Genomic DNA, 26,948 nt, shown 5'->3' with positions numbered 1-26,948 from the left:
GTTAAAAGCCTGAGGTAAACACAGTCATTACCTTTTTCTTAATTTTCAATACATTTTGGGAAGTGTTTGGGGAGTTTGGGAAGTTAGTACAGAAGCACTGTACTAAACACAGTATGTAGCTGAGAAAATAGAATGGATTTAACATCTCTCTGTTCAGCAGCTGAAGATGCAAAATAGAGCACAGCTCTGAGAAGGGATTATTGATTCTATTTATTCTTTTTTTAAAAAAATGATTGCTCATATCATCTAGATTTTTTTTGCAAATGTTATCTCTTAATGCAACTGCCCTCCTTAATAGCTATAGCCTTGTTAAACTAAAACAAACAAACAAACAAACAAACAAAAAACAGTTCAGAGAGTCAGTAGTGAAATAGAATCATAGTCTTTAGAGAACCTAGGCTGTGTCTAAATTTTTTTTAAAAAAGACTTCCAGCTTCTTAGACAAAAGCAAACTGAAAATTAATATAAACAAACTAAAAAAGAAGACTTTGTCAGTGAGATTCTACACAAACAGTAAATCTGTGCTTCCATCAAAGTTTGCTGTCACTAATGTTTGACCAGTGTGTCAAAGATAGAAAGTGTGCCTAAGAAATCCTAGAGCTGTAATTCTAGGTAAGGAGTTTTACATTGAGCAAAGCAAGTAAGGGAACACATTTAAAAACCCAACACATGAGTAATTCATTTATTTAAACAAAAGACTCTTCTACTATATGGAGGTTACAAGAGAGGTTAAAATAAAATGGAGGAAAATGAATCATAAGTAACAGAGATATGCTCCTGCTAAAAAATGATCAGATCTTTGAAACTTTCTACACATCCCCTATAAAGTGAATGAAGACATTAACTACAATTTCTGTCTCATACACTCTCTCTCACACACACAAATGTTACAAGAAATGACATCAAACCATTAGGCCTAATTCCTAATTCCAGAGTAAGTAATGGTTCACGTGGTGCGGTGATTTTATCAGTCTTGACAATGGGCGGGGTGGAGGGGCAGGGAGTAAGATAAATGCACCTATAAATTACCAACCCTGATAGATGGGAGAGCTCCTGGTTAACCTGTCATCACCACTAGTGTTACCTTCAGACAACATGCTTATAGCCTCATCGGTCTGCTGGCTGTCAGTTGTGGATATCTTCTTTGACTCATGGATGTTGCTTTGGTAGTTCACAGGTGAGGGATAAGCATTTTCACCCACGGTTGATGAGGACAATGATTCCCAGGGTATTTCTCTCTTTTGCCATTTCAGATCCACTCTCCATCCTGTCCAGCCATAGAAAGCTAATGTGTAAAGGAAGCCTTGCATTGGATTAAGAACGCCCTACAAAAGAGAAGTGCAATAGCAGTTACACTTAGCAAGGCCGGAATTTGTACTCCAGTAAAATATTTAGCATGTATTAGCAACTTCCCTTACACTGAACATTTGCTTTTCAAAGATGCCATTTCCATCCAAATAAAAGTCTGTGTTGTGGCTATTGTAGATGGGAACAAATCAGAGATACTACAACCTGTTGTTTCAGCAGGCTGAGAGTATCCCATGAACACTAAGGCCAAACAGTTTTCTAGCAGGAATTTCAGCTGGTCAGTCCCTCAGAGCATTTTAACATTCCTCACAAGCTGTATACTTTTTAATTCACAAAATCAAACACTATATTTTTCTTTAGAAGCTAAACCAAATATAAGAGAGTAGACATTAACAGTCAGTTTTTTTTTCAAACACTAACAATTGATCTGTCTGGAACTGTTGCAGATTTCTGAGCCAGTGAGGCTGTCCATCGAAGCTGAATGGAAAAAAGGGGAGATGAAAAAAAAAAAAAAAGTCCCAAATGATTTCCAAAACCATCATCGCTGTTCCCACTGGTTTGGGACTCTTGGCAAGTAAATGGTTTTAGATGTTTCCATTTTTCTCAAATGAAAATAGCAAACTATTTTTACAGACAGTTTAAAAAATGGCTCAGTTCCTAGACCTGACCTCTTCCTCTCCAGGTGAAAAAGAGCAAGATCTCTAACAGATGAATGAATTGCAATACTTAACCGCTTAATACAAACGGGCACAAGGGCTTAACTACACAGAGTGTGTTCAGGCCTTACAGGTATTTAACAGCTCTAAAATAAACTCTCTCGAAACAGGAACTCACATTATCACCTCTGGAAAATCCATTGTTAAATATTCCAAAGGAATAAAAGAGGGTAGAACACAGTTAGAGCCCAATATCTTATAGTTATCTTTTTGTCTATTGCTTCAAGATTTTTCACATATTTTCCCCCAAATAATCATGCATATATTGTGATATATCATGTAATTTTTTTTATAAGTCAGCAATACAGAAAATCCTCATTACAAACAAAGATTTATCAGAAAATCCCCATGCTTTGAGGGAACCTTCAGGAATCATGAGCTAAAACCTTATGGTTTGTGTATAGCAGAGGTTAGAAAGGTTAGACCAGAATTCATTATAATGGTCTAGCCTATACCTTCAGATGGATAGGAACCACCCATAGAGAGAATGTGTACTCTAGTAAAAGGAAAAAAAAGTTGATCTTTGTTACCTTTTGGCTAAGTTTACATGTGAAAAGCACTCCCAGTGACAGCTCCTACCTCTCTCTTACTCTCTGCTTTTCTTCCCTGATTTTTTGGAGTGAAAATGTGTTTTTATTTCCATAATCAAAACCCACACATTATATGGTGCTGTTTCTCCAACCTCACATGACTGATTTCTAAGGTTAAGAAATGTCATGGTTAACCTACCATTATAATCCATGAGATCAGTGCAGCACTTCTAATATTTTTCAGGGGTATTTCATTGATATCTGGCTGCATTTCAAGATAGAATAAAAGGCTCTCATTGATGATATTGGATGACCAGCTGTTGCGGAAGAAAGTAAAAAAAAAGGATGAGAACAAGACCATTTAACATATATATAAATATATATATATATGCTTATGTCTTAAAAATAAGACACTTACAGATAAAGAAACCAAATATAAGCATGTATGTTGTAAAAGATTGCAGAAATCAAAGTCTCTCTAAATATCCTAAAATTTCAGGTTAAAATAGAATAGACTTTCAAAATTCTGTAAAATAAATTAAAATAGCTAAAGGTGGACTTTAAAATCCTTAAAAATGCCAACAAATTTTAGGAATAAAGGTAATTTCTGTTTCTAAAAAAGGATGAGCATAATCAAATCTCTTGTTGTAAAAAAGACACTGTGACTATTCCACATTAAATAAGGGTTAAGGTAAAATGGTTATTACTTCTTAGGACTTCCAAACAGTCAGGGCAGCCTTTCTTTGCATTTCTACCATAGCTTCAAAAAGCATCCAAGTCATACTTTCTACAAGAGTTTATAAATATCCTTCCTACGATTATATTTTTATCATAACGTAAAACCTCCTGCTCTTCTCTCCCAAATCTGCAAGCCTCTGTTTTATCCCATATTGGTTTTCTGTCCCTGACTAACTAGTTCCATATTTGAACTTTGGAATAGAAATGCATGATTCCTAGGGTTTCAAGATGGGACTGCCTCAGTCTTACTGTATAGTGACCAGTAGAAGAGTTTCAGCACTCTAAAGCTTGTGTTTTTATCAGAAGAACAAAATCTAAAATTAAAAGCATAATTATTTTTAATAGGAAAACTCAGAATGGGATAGAATGGAAATAAACAACTGTCCCTACTGCGTCTTTGTGGAGTTGGTCCCTTCTTTGACGCTTGCTCCCAGGCTAGCAAGCTGGCCACAATTCCTTAGGTTGCAACTGCATTTTTGTAGTCCCTCTGGGATCTATAATGAGGCTCTCTCTTTCTGTAACCTTGAAGCCTGGATATTGGAGCCTTGAAGCTCCTTATTATTTTCAGCCATTTCCCAGACAGCTACGCTGCGGGCTCCTTCACTGCCTTCTGTCTTTCTCTCTCCCTCAGCCTACCCCACCCTGCACAGGAGAAATCTCTCTCCCACCCAAGCAGGTGTGGTTATTTCCAAAGAAAAGAAAATAGTTTCCCTCTGGAGCACTCAATAGACAGCAGCGAGGACAAGATAAAAAGGCAGCCTTCCTCCCGCCTCAGTCTTTAAAAGCAATGTAACATGCAGTAATGTATCTGTGTATTAAGTAGTTGTATTAACTATATAAGTTATTTTTAAGTTAAGTATATATTAAATATTGTTATACTAAGTAGTTGTATAGACTGCTAAATCTATCCAAGCCTTTCTCTGCTCCAGGGTAGTTTCCCTCCTTTTCCTGCTGTTTGTGTTACCTATGTAAATAGTAAACACTTTATGGCAGTGACTGCTTCTTGCTAGGTCCTTACACAGACCCCTGCAGACTGGATCAACCCCCCTTCTGGTGCTTTTATTTTATGAGACTGCAGGAGAAAACACTGCCTCCAGAAGTAGGCTCTATTTCTGCTCAGTTTTGTTTTGTGCATCCAACACCTTCAGTTCCAGCTACCACTCCAGAACTGTCTGCACTGAATTGTGTTGCTAGGACAGAGATGCAAGGGATTGGGAGACAAGGATGAGTACACTCTCTCTCCTCTACTTCTTTCCTATCCTATCCTAAAAGTCCTATTTCATGGAAGAAGATGGAAAAATAGAAAAGAGATTAAATGATCAGAAATTTTACACACAGAAGAATGCAACCATGACAGTCACGCTATTTCCAGCTGATACGCAATGCTTGTTCCGCACACTTGTGATCTGCAGACTGTAGAGGCGACGACCGTGTTACATAAGCACAGTCTGCAGCCTGAAGCTGGTCTTGGAACCATCCAAATCGTAGCTTTTCAATGAAATGTTTGATGACAAGGGTGTAGAGTGGGCTCTCAGAAATCTTGAGTGCAGAAAGCTGTCTATCAGACCACAGTACCGGAGCGCTGCTGTTCCAGACAGCTATTCATTTAGGTTGTGCCCAACCATCTTTTTGCTATTGTTTCTAGGGATTACTGTTTTCCTTGTTGCTCAAACATTTTTATCATTTCCTTACTGCCTTGTTATGCTACATTAGTGCTTCAGTTAGTTTGTGATCTTGTTCCTTTGCAACACAAAGACTGTGAAAAAAAATGAAACAACCTATCAGAGTCTATTTTTGTCCCTGACTGCCTCCAGCTGGGAAAAATAAAAAAATGGATCCCCTTACCAGATAATGAATACCAGCATAATTTTGAAAAAGCGGATCTGGATCTCTGTCCCCAGACGTCTTTCATTCTCTGTGTAAATTCCTTGTCTCCCTTTCAGTAAGGAGGCAACTGGAAAGTATACAATTGTGTTCATTAACATACATGCATCTTGTTATTTATAGCACAGGGATCCAGGAAACAGATGTCTTCAAAAAGATATCAAAGGAAATGGATTTATCCCTAGCAGCAGTTCAGAAGCTGGATGGACCATCACCAAGCAATCTCATATGCAGCCTGATACTTAAGGAAAATAACCACATCTATTACGGTTTCCTAAAATGGGTGATATTCTACTACGTCTTCTCTCTTCTCTCAGTCCCACTGAAGATAGAAAATAGTTAGTATGGTCAATATACTTTTCTTTTATAATTAAAAAGGTAGTGCCTGCAACTTTTATATGATGTGCGATATAATGATGTATGATGCTTAGGCTAGAGTAGAATGCATTCTGTCCTACACTACACATTTCATTTACTTGTGCAATTGATAGAACTACGGCTACAGCTTTAAAACTTGTGTGTTGTGTGTGTGTAATGAAGTGTGATATTAGTAGAATAGACCATACATATGCACAAGTATAAACATATTTACTGCGTATTTTCTCATAGAAATAACGGACTTTGAGAGATTAGCCAGACCATTCCCTGGCCCTGAGCATAACAATTATATCTAGGTGTGTTGTCTGCAGTCTCAATAACCTCGCTGAAAAATGAGGAACACTCAAAGACCTCTCCAGGCAAGATATTACACTTCTTTACCAACCTTTACCATACTAAAGCTTTTTCTGCTCCTGCTTTGACCACATTTGTTTAAGTTCAAGCTCAGTTCTTCTTTTATTATGATCTACAGACAAGGAGAAAAGACTTTTCTGTTTCTAAGTCATAGTTACACCCTCACTTGGTCCTCTCTTTTTTAGACGATAGAATACATCATGCAGACTTTCATGTTTTATTGCTTATTGTTCCTTTTCTTTATTGTTGTTTTACTTAGAGAATGGAGTTTTATTTAGCGAATGGAGTGGTTGTTTGAGAAAACAAAGCTTGTTCATTTCAGAGCAAGGAAACATAAGAAATCATACTTCGACCATAAAGTGTTGCCACAGATATATGGACACAAACATGGACATACTTAACATAAAGCACACACAGACACACGCACATACACACACAGATACATATCACACATCTATGCACATTATTTAGTCTGTCACTGAAGACCTTGCTACTGTTAGAAAATGTATTGCCCTAGCTTGCTATATCACCAACACTTGCTTGTCTGGGTACCAGTAACTTCAATTGTTTGGGGTTGAAGTGTGATATGAAAGATAAGTTTACCAGTTATCAAGAAGGTAATTTCAAAAAATTCTTAAAAAGTATGTGCCTTCAGATAGTACAAAAATAGTAGCTAAAGTAAAATGCAGTTGCCAATTTATAAAGTGTTTTTACAAATTGCAGAGGGTAACAGATATTTTTGATAATGGACACTTTATAGGTTAAAGCTTATCTTTGCATATAGAACACTTTGGTCACAGGCTTTGGACTCATCCCTTACTTTTTTATGCTCCTATATGGAGTTATAATCCTAAATAAAAAACATTCTCCTGTATAAATTGGTGAGTGCTCTCTCATAAATGCAATTTTTTATACAGGTCACAAGAATGATATAATACAATGATGCAAATAAGGGTTGTCTTTCTAGTATATGTTCTGTGTTTTTAGCACATCGGGTCTCTGACTTAAACAAAACATATAGGAGGCACCATAGTAGAACTAATTAGCTATAATAAAGTATTCCACAGATTTGCTTAGCTGTTCCTTTGAAAATGGTACTGCTGAGGAATGTAGGGCATGAATGGGATGAAGACTGAACTTAGAATTTAAGGTCTTCTGTTGCTGGCTTTTTTATATATCTAATGTGTAGACAGTAAGTATGAATTCAGGTACTGAAAACACATAGCACTGATAATATTACTTGCAAAGAATTCATTGAATCAGTGGCTTTTTCTTTCAGGCTCATTTCTTCAATGCACTGTATTGTAAATCAAATTGGAACATTAAGGCCCCAGCTGAGTTGTATACAACTCCCATTTGTTTCATAATCTTAGAATCAGGAGTAACAAAGTTCTGATCATGTTTCAGTATTAGCTGCGAAGAAGCTAATTCAACCATCAAATCTCACCGACGTTACCTTTACAGCAGATAAAATTACATTCCAAATTCTAGGTTGGAACCATTACTGCAGTAGAGTTAAGCCTCCATGCCAGACTTGTCTAAAATACTTTAAATCTAGAATCATTGTGCATCACAGAAACACCTTTGCCTGTCTGCATTAGAGGTTTATAACAGTGTAACTTGAGTGCATGCCAAAGTGTGTATCTATGACAAATTTTCCTGCTAGGTGGTACCTTTTTACTTCAATAGGCAATTCCCTCCCATTCTATGCTGTATCCCCTAGGAATTAACAAGGGGCCATCTCACAACACTAAACATAAGCATGGCTTTATACATTATTGTTGTTTTACTAAATAACACATATTCATGTTGGCCATTACAAGCATACCTGCTGATACCGTCCTTCTAAAGAGGATTGGGTTGACCACCAGCACTAGTAGGAGTGGGGCATAGGTTGTGACATAATGCGGAATTGCATGCTCCAGGCCATTTTCACAACTGAAAAGAAATTATTCAGAGCTTGTTCACTTTTTTTCCCCCACATCTGATAGTTTTGACTATTCTATCTATCTCAACTTTAACTTAAAAAAAAAGGGGGGGGGGAATGAAGTAAGCAGATGTTAAATTTTTTATTCATAAATCTTCACAGCCAGTTCCCATGGGTCACAATGTTGATTCTTAACACGTAGCATCTGTGAATTTTTTTTCAGTTTTAAAGGAATAACTACAAGGCTAAAATCAGGAATGAGAGAACAGGATGATGGGACAAGCAATCCCTGCCTGCAATGGCCTTGTTCAGCCCATTTTTCCTAACAAAGCCTGAAGGGAGGGTGTCAAGTGGACAGGGACAAACTTTTCAGTTGTGCCATGTGACAGGACAAGAGGCAGTGGGCACAAACTGAACCACAGGAAGTTCCACCTGAACGTGAGGGGGAATTTCCTCACTGTGAGAGTGACGGAGCACTGGACCAGGTTGCCCAGAGAGGCTGTGGAGTCTCCTTGTCTGGAGATATTCAAGGCCCACCTGGATGCAACCCTGTCTAACATGCTCTAGGTGACCCTGCTTGGGCAGGGAGGTTGGACTAGATGATCTCCAGAGGTCCCTTCCAACTTTACCGATTCCGTGATTCTATGAGCTCACAGCAGCTCATAGTAGAAGCTATATCACAGAGCTGCAACATCCCCAAGTGGATGTATTGCCTGGCGTGTTTCTTCAGGACCCACGAAAAACCCAGGCAGATATTTGTAGGATTCCATGGACTGAGTAGGACATGCTCAAAGATCAAAAAAGTTAGCTCAGTATTTAGATATGCACATCTAAAACTGACCAAAGGACATTCAAATGATGATAGACTGATATGATTTCTTAGTCTGTTTCTAGACTCCTGCTTACCTGGAAAGAGACGGGTAGTAAAGCAGTGCAACTCCCTCCACGCAGAGCAGGACTGCTAGGCCCCATGTCATCATGTGGTACAGGACAATTGTACTGGAAGCACACCAAGCAGGACAGAAGTTAAAGACACCATACCTTATGCTTTCCACATTGCAACACAAAAATAGGATAGGAAATGGTGCAGAACAACGCAGGCAATACAGTAACTGAGGACAGCAGGTGGAGAAGGGGCCTTCAGAAAAAGGGTAAGTCAAAGCAGTCTGTCAGACTTGCTCAGAGAGCTTCTGTGTCCCCTGCCTATAGCGTGCAAAGCTTTTCTCCTCTCCCCAAATCTCTAGAGGGCACCCTGCATCTTTCATTTTTCCTATCGAAAGTAAATTAGGGGAAGAAAAACATAAAGGAGCCAAATAATCACACAAATTATCCTTTGGTAGTTTGCAAATCATTATATATAACTTTTATTCAGATTCAGCTCCTATCTTAGGGAGTGTCAGATCTGGTTGTGTAGAAAGTCCCTGATTGACTACTCTGATTTTAGAATGAGGCCCAAATATACATTTTTTCCCCCATGAATAGTCATGGGAGAAGAAGATAGTCCCAATTGCTTCAGACTAGAACTGCCTGACTTTACAAAATCAGGTTTGTCATTCACAGGCAGAGGTTAACTCTAGCTGGAACTCAAAAATCCTCATTTTGATAGCATTTACTAAATGAACCAAAACTCCAGTATCTGACTACTTGGTATCATCTGGGTATATTATCACATAATTCTGTGGTTAGCAATGGCAACTAAAGGTCATTTTGCCCTTCTAATAGTTAACCTAGAAATATCATGTATTTTGTGTCTGGCATTATAGCATGGTATTTTTTGAAGGGTTTTCAGTTATAGGGCATGGCAGGAAAATGTATAGTAAACACATTCCCTTTTCTTCTTAAGAAGTCTGCAAAAGCAATCAGGAGTGTAACAATGACAATACTGAAAAGCAGATAAAATAGAAAATCTGAGAAAAATTTCTGGAGAATGAACTACATGAAAATTAGCACCATCCCACCCATTTGTTTATTTTCAGAATAATACTTTTTTGCCATAAGAGTCAATTTCAGGAATGGAGCAGGGAAAAAAATAATATCCTGCTGCATTGAAGTTGATAGAGCCAGAACTGCACCTTATTTTTTCAAAGGAAAAATGAATTCAGCTACATTTAAATGCCAACTGGGCATAAATAAACGAGTAACTGAGCATTTCGCTGGCAATATAAGCACTTAGCACACCCATTCACCCTTATTATTATCTGGTAACCATGTGAACATCAGATATATGTACAAACTTCATTTATGCTTTTAGATATCTGCATACAAACATGGATATACAGTGCTGGAAGTCAAGTAACACATTTAGAGCTTTAGCTCTGGTACCTCAGTCCAGCCGATCTTCTTACCACCAAGTAAGAATCGACAGCATAGCAAAATAACCACCAGAAGCTAGCACTATATAATAGCTGGATCCACATCTGCAGGAAAAGAAAAAATCAGAATGGCACAGCTGTTTATAAAGTCTCTAGTACCACTGGGGCGGCGGGGTGAGGAACAGTCAGGAACCAAACCTGTAGCCTGCTGATCTCTTCATTAAATGGGTGTATTTTGCAACTGAGATTGTGAAGTATGAAATGCTACTCAAAATCACAGAAACAAAACTCCTATAGCTAACAGATCTCATCACAGATAAATCAGTGTTTGTTTCCTCAGCTTATCCTGTTACTTAGATAATCTGTTTTACCTATTCAGTTTTATCTTTGAATGTCTTACATGAAGTCCAACTAAAAATTCTTCAATAACAATTTACAGTGTGGATGTTTTAATTTCAGGTTAAAATTTTAGTAGTTTCCCAGTATCTGAAGCATGAAAACATAACTCATGTCAGCCATCACCACTGTGTGCCTTTGCACTGGGGGCTCTGAAGGCAAAAGCTGCTTGCTCCAAGTTCAAGAACTTGGGTTAGGGAATAGTAAATACGAAAAAAGACAGAAAGTTGGGGAAAAAAAATCCTCTGGAAAAATTATCCGTATCAAACTCTCTGACTAATTTCTTCAATAAAAGTTCAGAAAGAAAGTTCTAGGCACAGGTTCAAGTCAAGTTAAATTCCACTGCATTTGTGAGTTGACCATATATATTTTTCCCATGAGTGTATATAAGATAACTGAGCTTTCTTTGCCTCTGTTTACAAATTCCAAAGTTCTTCCCCATACGAGCTGGCTCTTTGTAGCACGTTCTTCCATTAGTCTGGAATTATTTTAATATTCAGATTACCTTCCCTCTTAGTCCCTCTTTCAGTTTTTATCTAAATATCCTTTGTCACGGCTCCACAGTAGCATCCTTTTACAGCTGAAAACCAACATACTTGTTTCTGAGCCAAACACCAGTGAATAAAGATCTAGCATTCCTTTCTCCAAAAGGTAAATCAAGCTGTGAAATATTTTCTTTCATCATGGGTGTAGACCTTGCATCTAGTCATTTGTGACGTGAATTATTCAGCCTTTTATTCAAATAATGTGACATATTGCTAGTGCACAGGACTCAGAAGGTAAAATTTCATTCAGTCTTCCTTCTAATGCACTTTATCCATTCCACTCAGTTTGTAACTTAATCTGCACTTTTACATACTTGTTGCAGAAGTGAACAATTCACCTCACATATATATCAAAACTAAACTGTGAGGTCTCTTCATCTGGGAAATCCACTATAGACAAGACTCTCTCAAAAATATATATAAAAAATATGTACCTAAGAAACAAAACTGTCATATACTACCCTCACTTTTTGCAAAATGTCACATCTTGCAATAGTGCCTCAGAAGGTATCCATCTACAAATCAGAGGGTGTTATTCAAAGGAGATGCCTTTTTCAAATTTCTACTGGTTTTCAGGGAAATGAAACAAAACAGAAGCACTAAAAGAAACTTAAAATAGAAGCAGAAACATTTTATTAACTCACGTGAGACTATGTTAGAGGAAACAAGTGGAAGGAGGATCATTTTTCACCTCAGTATAATTAAATTTAAATTTAGTAAGGAACCCAAGCTGCAACACTTTTGCTTGGTGCCCAAGAAAGCAAAAATAGAAATTGTGGTAGGGCTGTCATGCTCACTGTCTAATCTGAGATTAAAATGAAAAGCAAACAATTTACACACAGTATCTTTCCCACTCTTTAAAAATATTCTTTCCTGTGTTAAGCACCAGAAATTGACATTTCAGACAAATGGAAACATAGTTTTAGACTAGAACATTACAAGATTTTGATGTTATTGTTTTCCCTTTTCTTAAAGAAAAAATACTGCACCTTACAAGCAAAACTTAAACATAAATGATGGAAAATAGAGAAATGGTAGGTGTGTGTGACTGATAATCTGTATGTACAGTAAAACACTGTATTTGCCCTTATTTAGGCATATAAGGTATGGTGAGTTGCATTTTTTGTACATATTGTTTTATTTAAAACCTTTTAGAGCTGAGTAATTGTTCCTATGCAGCATACCTTTTTCGATATTGTAAACTTTGGATTGTAAAGCCAATACTGTTCTTTGGGTACCCTACATTCCTACTAAATTTAGGTAAATTGATGATTTGTCTTATTTGTCATTCTTCATGTATTGGTAAAAATCTGTGACCTTTCTTCTTGCAGAGTGAATTCATATTATATAGTTCAGCACTGTGATTGTAATATTTGAAACTGAGTTTCAATTTGTACTTTCGGAATGCATTTACTTTTTCTTATTTTAACCCAGCAGATACTTAACTGCATTTGACCTGATGCAGCCATTTATGAACGCCTGTATCCATGTATAAGCAATATACATAGTAAGGAGAGCACTTCTGCCAGCAGCTTTGTGTCTTTGGGTATATTTATCCTGCAGTCCACGTGTGACTAAAACACAGTGTAACATTGAAAACGCTAATTTAAGTTACCTAAGTTGCTGAATTCAATTGGTCCCTGCAATATGGTATTAAGGCAGGCTGTAATTTCTGCCAGAGCAGATGGCCAAGCAACCCCGTGTTGTGGGCACGCTGGATTCACTGTCATTAGTGATGCTGGGCCAGCAGGAGCCGACCAAGCGGTTTCACAGCCAGTTTGGGAACATCTCTACTGTTCCACAGTTGTGTGCCTGACCTCAGTTTAGGTCTGCCCTTCAAAGATCTCCTAGCCCAGCAGTTCTGTGGTGAGTGAATACTGCAGAACGCTTTGGACCAGGCAGATATGCTGCCTGGAAAAGGGCACTGGGGCTCTTTTCCGCCCCCTTGTATTTATGGTGCTCATTTACAGTGTCTAGCACCTTGTCCACGCTGAGCCTGGGCTGTCAGGGGGAGGCATGAAAATACTTGTACAGGTGTGGCAGAGGCTGAAATCCATCATATTTAGGCTCTGACTCACAGTTTAATTTCCTTCTGGATACAACAGCTTGCCCACATAAAGGTACTGTGAACAAAACAAGATGAAGATGATGTTTGTACCTACCGCGCTTCCCACACAGAAAGCAGAAGGCCATATGTCGGTCCCATTCACCACAGAAATGTTGGCTATGAAGCCTGGAAAGCCTAACCATACACTTGATCTGAAGATCATACCTAAAGAAAAATGCATTAATTCTTTGAATCTGTTAACGTGATTTAAGTCACATGCTTTTTCCTGGCCACATTTTTCACATTGTAGCCTAGATTTTGTGCTTTAACAAAAAGGCTAGATCTGTACATGGAAAGAGCAGGAAACAACTGCACTATTTAAATGTCAGTGTAATCTTTCAGTGAAAGTAGCACCAGAGTTTTAAGTTGCTGGAACTTGAAATGCTGTGTTCTATAGATTAAAATCTCACTTACCTACAGATACTATCAAACACTGATAAAATGAATTGGTTAGCATTTAACAGATTGACATAAAACAGTAACTGGCTATTTACAATTTTACCTGCATATTTTCATATGCTAATGTTGATTTCTTTAATCTCTCATTTCAGAAAAATATCTTCATTTTCACTGTCTTCATTTTTACAAGCAATGCTCTTTCTGTCTGTCAAAGGACTGAACACATAGGGCTTCAGAATTAGATGAGAACAATACTGATTTTTTAAATGAACTTACAGTTTGTTAGCAAGAATTTCTGGTTTTGCTTGAAAGTGGTATTAAAGCACTAGCATACAGCATAACGAACCCACCAGGTTTCCCACCAAGTGAGAAAGGTTTCTCACCTACTGAAGTGAGTCTAATTCAAAGACAGTGCAGGATAAATGCTTTTAGTTTGCCAATGAGAGAGAAAGGGAGAAAACTAATTTTATCTCTTGCTGGCCTCATCTGACTGAGAAGATCTTTTCCAGGTGAATGTACACACCCTTTACATCTCCCTCCTTCTTTATTTCCCAGGCTACCATTTGTTTTAATATTGGTTCTTACTAAGTACTATGAGAAAACCTGGCTCGGTATGAAAGGGGGTAAAGGTCCGAAGTCCTACACCCTTCCCGAGCAGCTAGAGAGACTGACAAGACAGTATTACTCCTTTTATCTAATGTGTGGGGGAAAAAAAGTTATTGTAGAAAAACCTCCTCCTGCATTTCATAGCAAGTGTAGTAGTAATTTATGCCTAATCTGGCAGTAAACAACATCTACTGACATGACAGATTTGGACTCAGCAGTCTCATTTTGAATCATGTGTGTCCAGCTCTGTTGTTTTGTTCCTCTAACCTATCACTCAGAGAGTAGGCAGCAGGTTGTCCTTGATAAGGGAGCTTTTCTCACATTTCAAAAGCCTGTGTTCAACATGATCTGTGTACAACTGCAATTTAAACTAATTTGCTGTCAATGTGATATGCCCAGAGAAGTGACTGGCATTTGAACAGCAGTGCAAACCTTGTGTGGGAGGATTTAAAGATAAAAGTGTTTTTCAAATTCAGTCCTTAGGATCAGCTAAGTTTTGGATGCCAGCCTCAGTCTTAAAATATTTTCCTTCGCTTCCACTTCCATGCATTCCTCTAAGAACCAGCCACTGTTCCAGATTTTCCTTTGTTTTAAAGTACAAATTTCAGTATAGATATGTTAAGATCTGTTACTTTTAAATTTTAACTACTAAACAACATGTTTCCTCCAAAGGTCCATCATCTTCTGATCTCATTTAGCCCAAATCTTCCCACGAATACATGACATTTCCCTCACACATTTCTGTTAGCCACTAACCAGCTCTTTTGGCTAGTGCACCTCAAAGCAATGCAAGCCTACCACAGCAATAGTCAGGGATATCAAGCTGATCCTTACCTAAGCCACCAAGGATGTCACAAGCAGAGATAAGCAGAAGGATGGTGGAGGAGGAGGAGGCTTTGGGCATCTTCCTGGGGCTCTGTCCCTTCTTTGGCAGGAGCTGCAGGATGGTCAGCAGCAGATTGACGGAGGTGCTGCCAATGCAGACTCCACAGAAGACTTTGGGCTGGAAGGTCATCACTAGTTGTGTGGCTGCATCTCGGTTAGGGCAGCAGTAGGTTTCCAACCTGGGAGAAGCCATGAAGAGTCCAGCTGCTGGAAGAGGCCCAAGAGCAGAAGAAGCTGCTGTTGCTTCCAGAAGGCACTGTTAGCTTTTTCTTCACCCTCCCCATTAGTCCTCGGTGGTAAGAATCACGCGATTGATAGATCATGTGCTGCTGCTGCTAGAACTAAATCCCCTAGAGCTGCCTTTCTCAGACTCTCCTAGAAAGGAGATCAGATCTGAACAACAAAACTCAGTGTAATCTGAAACATGCCCCTTTCTTGCTCAGAGCTATTGGCAACAGTTCACTCAAATATTTCTGCTTGCACAGTAGGATACAGGAAGGCTTAAACTCATCAGAGCATTGAATATAGTTTAAAATAAATAAGGATGGAGATACCCAAGAAGAAATTTAATTGTATTTCATTTTAGCCCCACCCCACACATTACACTTTAATTACTGCAAATTAATTGAAAAGATGAGCCCAGACAATAAGCTTTTCCAGCTTTTATAAGCAGGGACAGGGCTATAAATCCACATGCACATCCTAACCAAAATCTAAATTTTAGTGATCCAACCCACCCATCTCCATAATTAAAATTAGAAACATTAGGTAATTAGAAACATTATGTCCTATCACTCGAGAAAGAGACTACATTTAGGAAGACGATATTAATCTCATCTCATTTAAAACACAGAGTAAGTCCTCTTAGATACCCTGGTGTGGAAAATTCCAGGACTTTTGATTCCTCATGAGTATTTTTCTTTCTTTTCTTCTTTTTTTTTTTTTTTTGAGTTTAATATGAAAACAGGAATTTGATCTGTAATGTTTATTTTTACTTTAAAAGCTAGACAAAATCCTTTAAGTTGGAGGTCCTATTAGATACAGCAGCAAATACCTGCAATCATAAATACAAAAATGACTCTCCTCTCTCAGACTAGTTTCAAATTCCCAGCCCTCACCCCTTCAGAAAACTTGTCTGTAAGAATACATGCAGGGAAAAAAAAGGAGGGAGCATTGCCAACATACTTGAACTGAACTGAGTTTTAAATAATACAGCCCTGGATTTTATAATTATTCCTTATAAGAACAAATGACAACCTTTTGTATTTTCTTTTCTCTCTTTTTTTAGTGGTCTAGCTTACATACATACATATATATATATATATATATATGTATATATACATAGCCTTTAGTAGGGCAGGAGCTGCAGCTAGAGGCCAAGATCCCAGGCACACAATGGTATCCAACAACCCTTTACTTAGAGAGGACTCTTCAGCGCTGTGCCCATGCTAAAGACCTGAGGAGCAGGATTTTAGCTTGCAGATCAGGCTCCTACATGTAGGTGTCCAAACTCAGCAAGGTGTCTGAAACTTCCATTATAGTCAATCAAGATCTTAGTCAGCTAAGACAGTATTAGCCAGTGGAGTCTAGAGAGCAGTCCAGCTTTTCCTAAAATAAAAGTACCTGGTGAGCTGAATGGCTCAGTAAGCTCCACTGACTATAATGGGAACTTAAGTACCCTCATCATGTACAGCCACCTAAATCCAGGCAGCTGAGTTTAAAGCTGAGTCCTGCCTGAATCTTTTTGCTCCTCTCCAGCACAGAGAGGTTCTCCTACTTCATTGCTCCAGAGAGATGACTGATCTGGATGCAGCAACCCTATGGTTTGTTGCTACCATATATACAAAATATATTGGGGCAGCATGGTTGTGAAACAGATTGTCCTACTCTGGAAACACAAAATCTTGTGGCGCTAAAGGAGAGTATCTATGCTCTGTTGTCATTATAAGGTTTGGGATTCATAAGCTTTCATTCCCTCTCAGAGATTAACAGTGCAAATTAGGAGTTGCTACCTGTCAAGATACTGCATTGTAATCTACCTGGCTAGCTGTGTTATAAATAAGTGTAACATAGAAAATGCTATTTTTTTTTCTACAAATCACTGTCTAAAAGCCAATGCCTGCAGCTTCAGCCAGGCAAAATCTATAGTAAATTCAGTGTATCTTAAGCAAATTTCTCAAGAAATATAAGGATTTTCTGTGGAGTCTAGGCAGAAAGATATTACCTAAAAGCATAACTTCATTGTGGGAATATGATACCCACTTTTTCTGTTAAGGGAGAATAAATGCTAAAAATTAGTCTAGAGTCTACAGAGTCTATTAGTCTACCAAAGAAAGGCTCAGAGAAGAACAAGTTCCTGGGCAATTGACTTCAAGAACAAAAATTACAAAGTTTGCACACAGAGACGATATCCTTTAAACTAAAGCCACAATATACCACATACAAAATGCAAAAATAATTAATGTTTGTTCTCATTTTAAGGTTACTTTATATTGCCTGATCCATACTTAGAACAGCAACAGATACTCTATTAGACAGAAATAAACTATTTAATAGAAGCCTGTCATTTGTATTGCCATATTCTTAAATTTTTCCTTCATATTCCTCATTTCTTTCCTTCTTTTTCTTTCCTTCAAACATTGAAAAGCATGTCAAGTTGCTATCCTGATCATTTGTTCTGGCTTCCAGCTGGAATGTTTCATGTCTTACTTTTTCTGTTTATCATTTGTTTTCGTTGATTTTGACTATAGTTTTCTAGTTTGCCTGTGTGGATTTACCATTTAATACTTTTCACTTCTTTCCCTCTTTTATTCAGTCTTGGAATTACTTTTATTTCTCAAGTCTTACGCTCTAGAGATTACTCTTTACATCTTCTTTTCCTTTTCTCCCCACAGTTTTGCCAGCTGTCCGCCCTATTTTTATTGCTTTATTCCCTTGAATGAAGGTTTGATTTTTAACCTCTTCTTCTGGGTCCCTTCCCTCCTATTCTCTCAGGATTTGATTATACAGTTACTTACAGTGGGAGTATATGATTCTTTCACTGATCATTTTAACTGGAAGCAAAGTGTATGACGTGCCATATTCAGGTGGAACTTCCCGTGTTTCAGTTTGTGCCCGTTGCCTCTTGTCCTGTTGCTCGGCTCCACTGAAGAGAGTCTGGCCCCATCTTCTTGATACCCTCCATTAAGGTATTTTAGACATTGATAAGATCTCCTCTCAGTATTCTCTTCTCCAGGCTAAACAGGCCCAGCTCTCGCAGCCGTTCCTCATAAGAGAGATGCTCCAGTCCTCTCTGATCATCTTCATAGCACTACGCTGGACTCTCTCCAGTAGCTCCATGTTGTCTCTCTTGTACTGGAGAGCCCAGAACTGAATGCAGTACTCCAGATGTGGCCTCACCGGGGCTGAAGAGAGCAGCAGGATCACCTCCCTCGACCTGCTGGCAACAGGCTTCCTAATGCAACCCAGGATACTGTTGGCCTTCTTGGCTGCAAGGGCACATTGCTGGCTCATGGTCAATTTGTCCTCCAAAACTCTCAGGTCCTTCTCCACAGAGCTGCTTTCCAGCAGGTCAGTTCCTAGCCTGTAGCGGTGCCTAGGGTTATTCCTCCCTCAGTGCAGGACCCTTATCTAATAAGAACTTATCTAATAAGAAAAGAAAGGGATTCATGAGTGAATGGGTACCTGCCATGATGCATGTAGATGTGGACAGATGAGGCTAAATGGGAGACAGATCTCCAAAATAATGAGTCACTCACTATCTCAGCTGGTAATAACTAGTTAGTCTCTGGCCCTTGCCACTGTGCTCAAAGTACAAAGAGTCAAAACAATCAAAGAAATTCAAAGTTGGCAGTCTTATACTTGAAATTAATTCGGCTTCTTGTGGGTATGCAAATAAGAGGATAAAAGTCAGGGCCAAGGGCAAAGGAAACAAAAGTAACAAAGAAACTTATTTTACCTGGTTAAGGAACTTCAGTGTTCAGTAAAACTTAAATAGTTCTATAGGTCCTAATTTCCTTCCCTCTGAAATTTTTGACAAAGTTCCCACTGACTTGAGCGGTACAAGGCATACCCACAAATATTTTCTCTCTTCCTTTTTACCACCAGGACAGCATATCAATTAAGCAAATGCTGTAGGTTGGAGAGAAACATTAGCACACATAGAAGAAACATCCACAAAACCTCCCAATCTGTCATTTGAAATACCAGTTGAACAATGCTATAGAATAAACAGAAAATTGCATGATACTGAAATTTCCAGTCTTGTTTTTATACATTTTTAGCTGTATGTTCAAGAATGAAAAAAATACAGTATTTCTTGCAAGGAGAATAAGCACTTTTTCCACATGCATAGTTTTTAGAAAACCCCTCTCATGCTCTCTTGGACTTGGGAAACAGTATTTCAGTGAAGCCCACATTCATCATTAAGCTGAAACACTGGCTTACCTGGTTCTAAAGGAAAATAATTGGCTTAAAATAATATGACAGGCATGCATTTCTGCTGTTAAAGGAGTACAGTATGGCTTACATTTAAGTGTGCAGTTACAGACTTTTTAATCTGTTTTAATTAAGTCTGAAACTACAGCACTGGTTTAAAAAGGAAAAGAAAATGTATGGATTTACAAAAGAGAACACTATTTATTTGTTTATATGTATAATTCAAAGAATCACTACCTCCTTATGAAGACCTTAGCTACTTCACTTCATACATAGTTTTTACATACTATGTTTTGTCAGTGGTTCATGAGCTCATACATACCTCTCTTAGACAAGGCGTTTGAATAGCTAAGTAGTTGTGCATATGTAACTGATGCAATCATGTTTCAAATATTTTATTTACCTCTTATATGCCTTTTCCAGGAGAATTTTATCCTACCTGACTTTTATGAACAAACATACACCAATTAGTTACTGAAGTAGTGCCTATTTTGGATTAAATCAGTCTCCAAGGTTTATATGGATGAAGTACGAAGTGACTAAATGGAAAAATGCATCCATAAGCTGGAGAAAATAATTTTTTCTTAGGGACTGTAGAACAAACTCCTTGATTTTCTGTGCCAATGTTGAGAATATTAGTCTTTTAATCTGCATTAAGACAGATTTTGTGGCCACATTTCTGCACAGATTCCATCATTATTCATTGTCTTCATTACATTAATCCACAGAATAAAAAGATAACTCCTTTTCAGTATATATTGAACAAAGAAAACTTGTCTTACAACTATACAGACAACACGAGACAGTTTGTGTAGAAACTGACTGGTAAAAAAGACTGAAGATGGCCTCACACTCAAAAGAACATTATCTTTTTCACATACAGAGATATTTAAAATTGGGTCTTCATTTTGTAAGTATACAAAGGGTACCCTGGTCCATAAAGATGTTCAATGTCTATCCTGTTCTCAGTATTCTTCAAAAGATAACCTGTGCCCCACAACACTGCATACTTCTAATATCCGGTAATTCAGACTTTCAAAAGAAATTAATAAACATTTCTGGGGTTGTATGTGTGTCAATGCAGATGATGGAGAATAAGAACACACCCCAGAGTAGCCAGATCAGAATCTGTTTCCTCAGGATGTTGCAAATGATATCCTACTGATACGAGAAAACTCCATGATGTAGCCAAAAACTAAGTTAATGAAACTGTACCTCACACTTCCTAAAAAGCCTTACACTTTTTAAGTCCAACAGAAGCCAAGAAAAGCTAACCTGAATGTTGACTTTTTTTCTCATTGTTTGACTCAGTAGGATGCCCTCAAACCTGCCAACAACTCATCATGTCCTGCTAACTTGGGTCTCCTAAGAGAAGAGAGCCCAACCGCTTAGCACATTCATACCTTCAGTACAAAAGGCCACGGCAGCCTTTGGGAAGGTGGCATACACAGGAAGATCTTCCCTCTCCATCGACTCCTGGGCATGTGCAGAACTGGCCTTGTATCAGTCATAATATCAGCAAAACATAAAAATCTTTAGCTAGATGTGCTTGATGCTTTAGGGCAAACTGCTATAGCACTGCAAATAAAGAACATTAACTTTATACTGCATACACGTTTAGATGTACTCTCATAAGATGCTGCATCACACAACCCTCACCTGGACATGGTGCATATTTTGTATAACCACACTGTGAATAGAAAGGTTGTTTGTAATGAAGGAATTGTGACTATTTATAGCATGAGCTGGGAGATTTATTTACACAATGCTGATAGTCAGAAAAAAAAGGAAGGCCTATTTGCGGTTAGCTAGTCAATGAAGACAAAGTCCAAGTGAAAAATACCAGATTACAAGGCTTTTGTCTGATCTCATGCATAGTCTGGTCACTTGCTGTTTATCTACCCTTTTCAAAGTTTACTTCACAGCATTCTTTCCAGACAGGGCACTTGAAACCTACCCTGTGGCATTTTCCCTGATCATCCCTGCTCCAGTGATGATCTTCATCAGGTACAGAATTTAAACAAAAGATACATTAGATATTAGATGTTAGTTTAATTTCATTAAAGACTATTTCTTGGCTTCTGAGGCTATGTCATTTAAGCAATTAAAATAGGCCAGTGATTGTTTTCTGACACATAAGGGCAAATGACACAGTGCTGTTTCTACAGAGTGTTATTACATAATTTGTGTTATCACAGAAGACAAACAGCGAAAAACACTCCCTATTGCACAAAGATCAGAAATGCAAGAGCAAGACTGTTACAAATGATGCTTCCCTGCAATGATGGAACTCCATGAAGTAGACAAATACCAGCTTAATGAAGCTGTACACCATATATATGTGACCAAATATAGCTATATAGCATCTGCATAGCTGAACTCTCTTCCACAACCAAACGAGTTTGCCTTCATTCAAACTGCCGAACAGTAACAGTCTTTGGTCCAAACTTTCTCCCAAACTGCACCCAGGCTTTGGTCAGTTAGCATGCTAACAATGAAGCAGAATGGACTGTCTTGTGCCAGTCCTTGAATCTGTGCCCTCTGACCCTCATTTTTAGTTTATTTGTAAAGATGTAGTTTAAGATGCTTATAACCTGATTGGGGGAAGAGCCCTAATGCAAGAACTGAAAAGGAAACAAGCATACAGATACCAGAGGCACTGTGGCTCAAGGCAGTATGACTCCACTTGTGCCTGCATTTGACTGCCAGCTTAAAGGCCCATCCACAGGGAAAGCTTGTTACCTCTTCACCTCCTCTTGTTAGGTTGTATGTTGTCTTCTTACTCTGCTACCTCATGAGGAGTTACTATTCTCACTTTATTTGAATTTCAATCTTGTTATCATGCAAAATCATAAAAATTATAAATCCTGAAGTAGGTTATAAATTACAGTAAAGTGTTAGGCTCATTGCCTTTAGATCTGTAGACAGATCTAGTGAATCTCAATTTCTAAACTGCACCTCAGTGCTTCTGAACTGTATTCTGAATTCTTGAACTGTACTTTAGAGCTGGGCCAATACTACTAGCAAATCACAGACTTTTTCCTTTTGGTTACTCACAGGCATAGTTAGTTCTGCAGAGAACATTCTCACCCTTAGAAAATTGTTCTGAGGTACTGATCACGTGTGCCTGTCGTGTTGCTGACATGTCTCTGCAATGTACTGTGCAACTCTGGTGGCAATAGCAATTGACTTTAAACGGCCTTGATTCTCAGAGGGCATGTTCTCCACTACAAGACCTGCCTTAAGTTACATGGCAGGGACATACCTATGTCATTTCTCCTCTTTTTTTCTCTTTCTTTCATAATCTGGTTACCCTGCATTGGCAGAGATGAAGGGTATGCAGACGTGCACTGCAGGTAAAGACACACGTTGCATTCAGGGAAGAACTGCATGGGAGGGAGTCTGGTTATCCAGACAGTTTGAAAGTTCTAACAGCAGAATTATGGCCTCGCATAGCTTGAAGACTAAGACACTGCGGACGTGGAGGATATATCTACATTGGTGGGTTTGTGCACTATGTTCCTTTTCAGAAACAAAACTTCTTTGCATCCAAACTTGGTGGTCTATACAGACCACTTAGGTTCACCATTGGTTTGCAGATAAGGTTTTATTTTCTAATGAAAATAATCCAGTAATTGTACTCTGAGGAACCTTGAGAGCAATTTCAGGACTGTTTTCATACAATCTGTGGAAATACTCTTAAAATAAAAGGTCAGGGAATAAGATTGACCTATATACTTCTGACTGTCCACACTTTGGCAGATCGCTCATTGACTTTGCTTGCTCTGCTTGAGCTAACTTCTGTCTTTCCGAGGCAAATCTGTTACAGAAATTAGCTGTCTGAATAGTAGAAATTAATGCAACTTTGAGTCAGCTTGTGCCATTTTGCCTCCGAAATAGGTATCACTCCCTAGCTGTCTTTTATAAAGCATTATAGACAGAGACATGGAGACCTTTCCCTCTTAGGTTTATCACCACAGCTAAGTCCTATATATTGCTAAATCCCTGGTTTATTTCCATATGTAAGTGCTCCATGTCTTAAGACCCACATTTTAAGTGAGAATTGAACAAAGCTTGAATTAAAACCTTATGAGGATAGGAAATACTGGATCTCATACGAAATGCTAATTCTTTCATTGATTTCAGCTTTGTAAAAAGCTCTAGAGAAATAAAATAGAACCATGTTTTTGGTCTGAAAGAACTGAAGACATTAGCATATATTTAAATATTTATCTGAAAGGTTGAGAAGTTCTAGGGGTTTCTCCAGTACTAATTATGTGATGATGAAGCCTCATTTGCAATACATGAGAAACAAGATACACTTGGGAAAGATTTTGAAAGCGCCTAAATCACGAAGGAGATACCCAGCTGGAATTTTTACATATGGCATTTTTCATTCTGGGAAAATAGCTAATCTGTTGAAATCAAAGTGTTTTGCAGAAGAGGATGATTATTCTAAAGCCATCAGAGGAAACATGGCAGGTTCCCAAAGTAAACTCTCCTGTTTTCCAGCTATGCCAGGATGTCTGTCTCATGGGTTGCTAGCCAACTTGTTTCTCCAGGTTCTCTGGACTCTCAGAGTCCAAAAAAAACCTGCCAACAGCATGGCAACCCTTGAATTACCCCAAAATTCCATTTACTTCTGCTACAGGAACTTCTTAGCACTATTTCTAGTTTGTAGTAGTTGTTTTGGTCTTTGTGATGATTATTTTCAAAGACACTAAAATTCACAATATGTTTCACGAGATGTCCTAGAAGCACTGTAATACTTGCTCCACGTGCAATATCAGCATGCAAGCGCTATAGACTTCAATAGTAGTATTACAGATATTACTGTTAATTAATATTACATATATTGCTGTTATAGTGCAACTGAGGTCTATAGGGACCTCTTCAGGAATAAGATATTCAAGTCCAAAACTCCTATCTTGAAATCCATTTTTCTCCTGAATTCTGGCAGTATTCTCACTGTGCAGCCAAAACCCTAGGCTTTAGAAAAGAAGTTTTCAAATCCTTTCATCTTCACTACAGATATTATCCCATGTATGCATTTCCATATAGCAACATTTCTTCCACTACTGGTGATTAAAATGATATTCCTTCAGCAGCTGTAACAGCTAACTATATGTAAGAAGCTACATTGGCACAAAACTCACTGAGGAGGTGTAAGAGTCTACTCTGCCTCCTTGCTGGAGATTGTAACCCACGTAACTGAGCTGCCAAAGAACATGTGTCATGGCACTGCTGCTCCATTTCATAGCCCAGCATCTTAACTTAAATTGCCAGTGAACTATGCATACCCTGGGGCATCTTTTCTTTCTTTTTTTTCTTTTTTTTTTTTTTTTTTTTTTTTTTTCAAATCACTATGGCAGAAACACTTTTTCTCTTCAACCAACTGTGATGATTGCTGGTAACCTCCAGGAAAGCAGTAGTAACAAACAGTGGAAGGCCTAATGGCTTAACTCACCTCAGTTCTTCACTTCGTAACTATGAGTCTGAAGCCTCGTCTCCTTTCAAACACCTCAGCTGTTGAGGGGGGAAAAAAGCTCATCTAGCACTGTAAGGTCCATCACAACGAATGTTCTTAAGACTTAAAATAAAACATACTATTCTAGACTCATCCTGAAGGTACCCTGCACAAGTTAATGCAGAATTGAAGAAGTGTGCAGTGTGAAAGAGTCTGTTATCTTAAGGAAAAAATATACCATTTATAGCCATAAAAGGTGAAACAGACCTTGTCTTAACAGCATACTGTCTTTGATACTATTTAAATAAAATCTTGTCATAAGAGAAATTCATTCACAGTTTTGGTAGCCTCAACAACTAAGTAGGGAACAGATAAACAATTACCACAACAGAAAGAAATAAGGCCTAGTAAATTCAGTAGAATAAAATTTCATTTGAAAAATGTTAACTAAGCATACCAAGGTATAAAGGCACAGAAAAATACTGTGGAAGGACTCCGCTTTAATGCAGAAAGTTTTTGTTGTGCAAGGGCAGAAGCTCACAAACTTAGTTTGATAATAAAACTTGATAGCTCTTTGTACATGGTAGGAAGAGGCATTTGGGTCACTTTTGTATACCACCATGAAGCAGCTTGTTGCAATGTTGCATTAAAAAAAATTGCAATTTTTCAATTACAAAACATGTCCACATTTTCCACTGATGAAATCAGTAAGTCTGACAGTAGCAGATTTAGACTCTTCATTTGGCTTCCTTAATAAAGCTGCCACTTCCTAACTCTACACATTCCAGTTTTAAAATCTGTACTCTTGTTTTTTCATCATTCTTCAGTTTGTAAGACTAAGTCAAAAAGCCAGAATAGTAATGTAAATCTTTAATTTCTTAGAGACAATAAAAGGTTTCAGATCAGTGAGAATGAATGCGTGGCAGCTGAAAAGGAGTGGTTACAACGAAAAAAAAGTTTTGGAAGCACAAGTTGATCTTATCATTTATGATGTAACCTATTATATCTCACTCAATGCGCATACTTAGGGATACGTTAAACTTCAAATTGTTGTTCTCCCCCATTTTGTCCCTGAATCACAAAGAAATATCAGTTTTTCTAATCAAATATTTCCCTGCTATCCATAAATCTCCTGTTACTGGGATGTTGACTTCAGTTACTCTCTTGATGATTGTGTGCTGGTACTTTTAAGCCACTGAAAGTTCATACAAAGCAGGGAAATTAAACTGAAAGAATGGAGACCAGCAAGAAACAAGCATTTCATTCCCAACCTCAGCACTATCACAGTGAAGATACTAGGGCAACTCCAAATGCTGTTTCCCACCCACACAAGAGTACCTGTTCCAGGTACAGCACTTCCAGCTCTGCTTCACTCTCTTCCCTCAGACTTCTTGCGCTGTTTTTATGCAGCTGAAGGGAAGGGGCACACCGCCCTCCCACACAAGTGTCAGGCCAAGCCGTTTTCCACCAAAGCCCGGCCCGGCGTGCAGGTGCCCCCCGGCCCGGCCCACGAGCCTTTCCCACCCGAAACCCGCCTCCCCGGCCCCGTGGATCAGGGCGGAGGAGCAGGGCCGCGAAGGGCCCCCAAGCCGCCGCCGCCGGGGCCTCCCCTCAGCCCGGCGCCGGGGTCGTCGGCGGAGCTGGGCGCCCTCCCCGCTCGCCCCCGGAGGGGCGCGGCGGAGACGGGGGCGGCGGGCGGGCGAGGCTCCCCCCGGTGAGGGGGGACTGGGCGGGGGGCGGCCAGGAGATGCCGCGGCCGAGCACCCGCCTGTCCCGGCGGCTCCCAGCGGAGGGGCCGCGCCCCCGGCCTCGCCCTCCATCTTGCCTCGCCTCCTCCCGCCCCATGCCGGCCCCAGCGCTTAACCCCGCGGCTCCCGCCCGCCGCCCTGAGGCGGGAGGCGGCAGCCACGGCCCCCCGCCGCCGCCGCCTGGCACGGCGCGGGCGGTGTGCCGCCGCCG

At 39.0% G+C, this 26,948-nt stretch overlaps 1 protein-coding gene across 1 annotated transcript; it reads right to left on the bottom strand.

Moving 5' to 3' along the window:
* Nucleotides 1–922: 922 nt before the first annotated feature.
* On the bottom strand, nucleotides 923–21,004 carry GPR143 (G protein-coupled receptor 143). The gene is made up of 9 exons (XM_062574622.1): nucleotides 20,926–21,004; nucleotides 15,035–15,292; nucleotides 13,251–13,360; nucleotides 10,158–10,252; nucleotides 8,742–8,834; nucleotides 7,737–7,846; nucleotides 5,138–5,246; nucleotides 2,754–2,871; nucleotides 923–1,325 (listed from the first exon to the last, which is right to left on the bottom strand). Exons 1-9 carry the CDS (start codon nucleotides 20,990–20,992, stop codon nucleotides 1,026–1,028), a joined length of 1,260 nt encoding a protein of 419 aa, XP_062430606.1. The 5' UTR covers nucleotides 20,993–21,004; the 3' UTR covers nucleotides 923–1,025.
* Between the last annotated feature and the right edge of the window lie 5,944 nt (nucleotides 21,005–26,948).

This window comes from Rhea pennata, chromosome 1, assembly GCF_028389875.1.
Source record: "Rhea pennata isolate bPtePen1 chromosome 1, bPtePen1.pri, whole genome shotgun sequence".
Taxonomy (NCBI): Eukaryota; Metazoa; Chordata; class Aves; order Rheiformes; family Rheidae; genus Rhea; species Rhea pennata.
The sequence above is the reverse complement of the archived record's forward strand: the minus strand, read 5'-3'. Positions and strand labels throughout refer to the sequence as shown.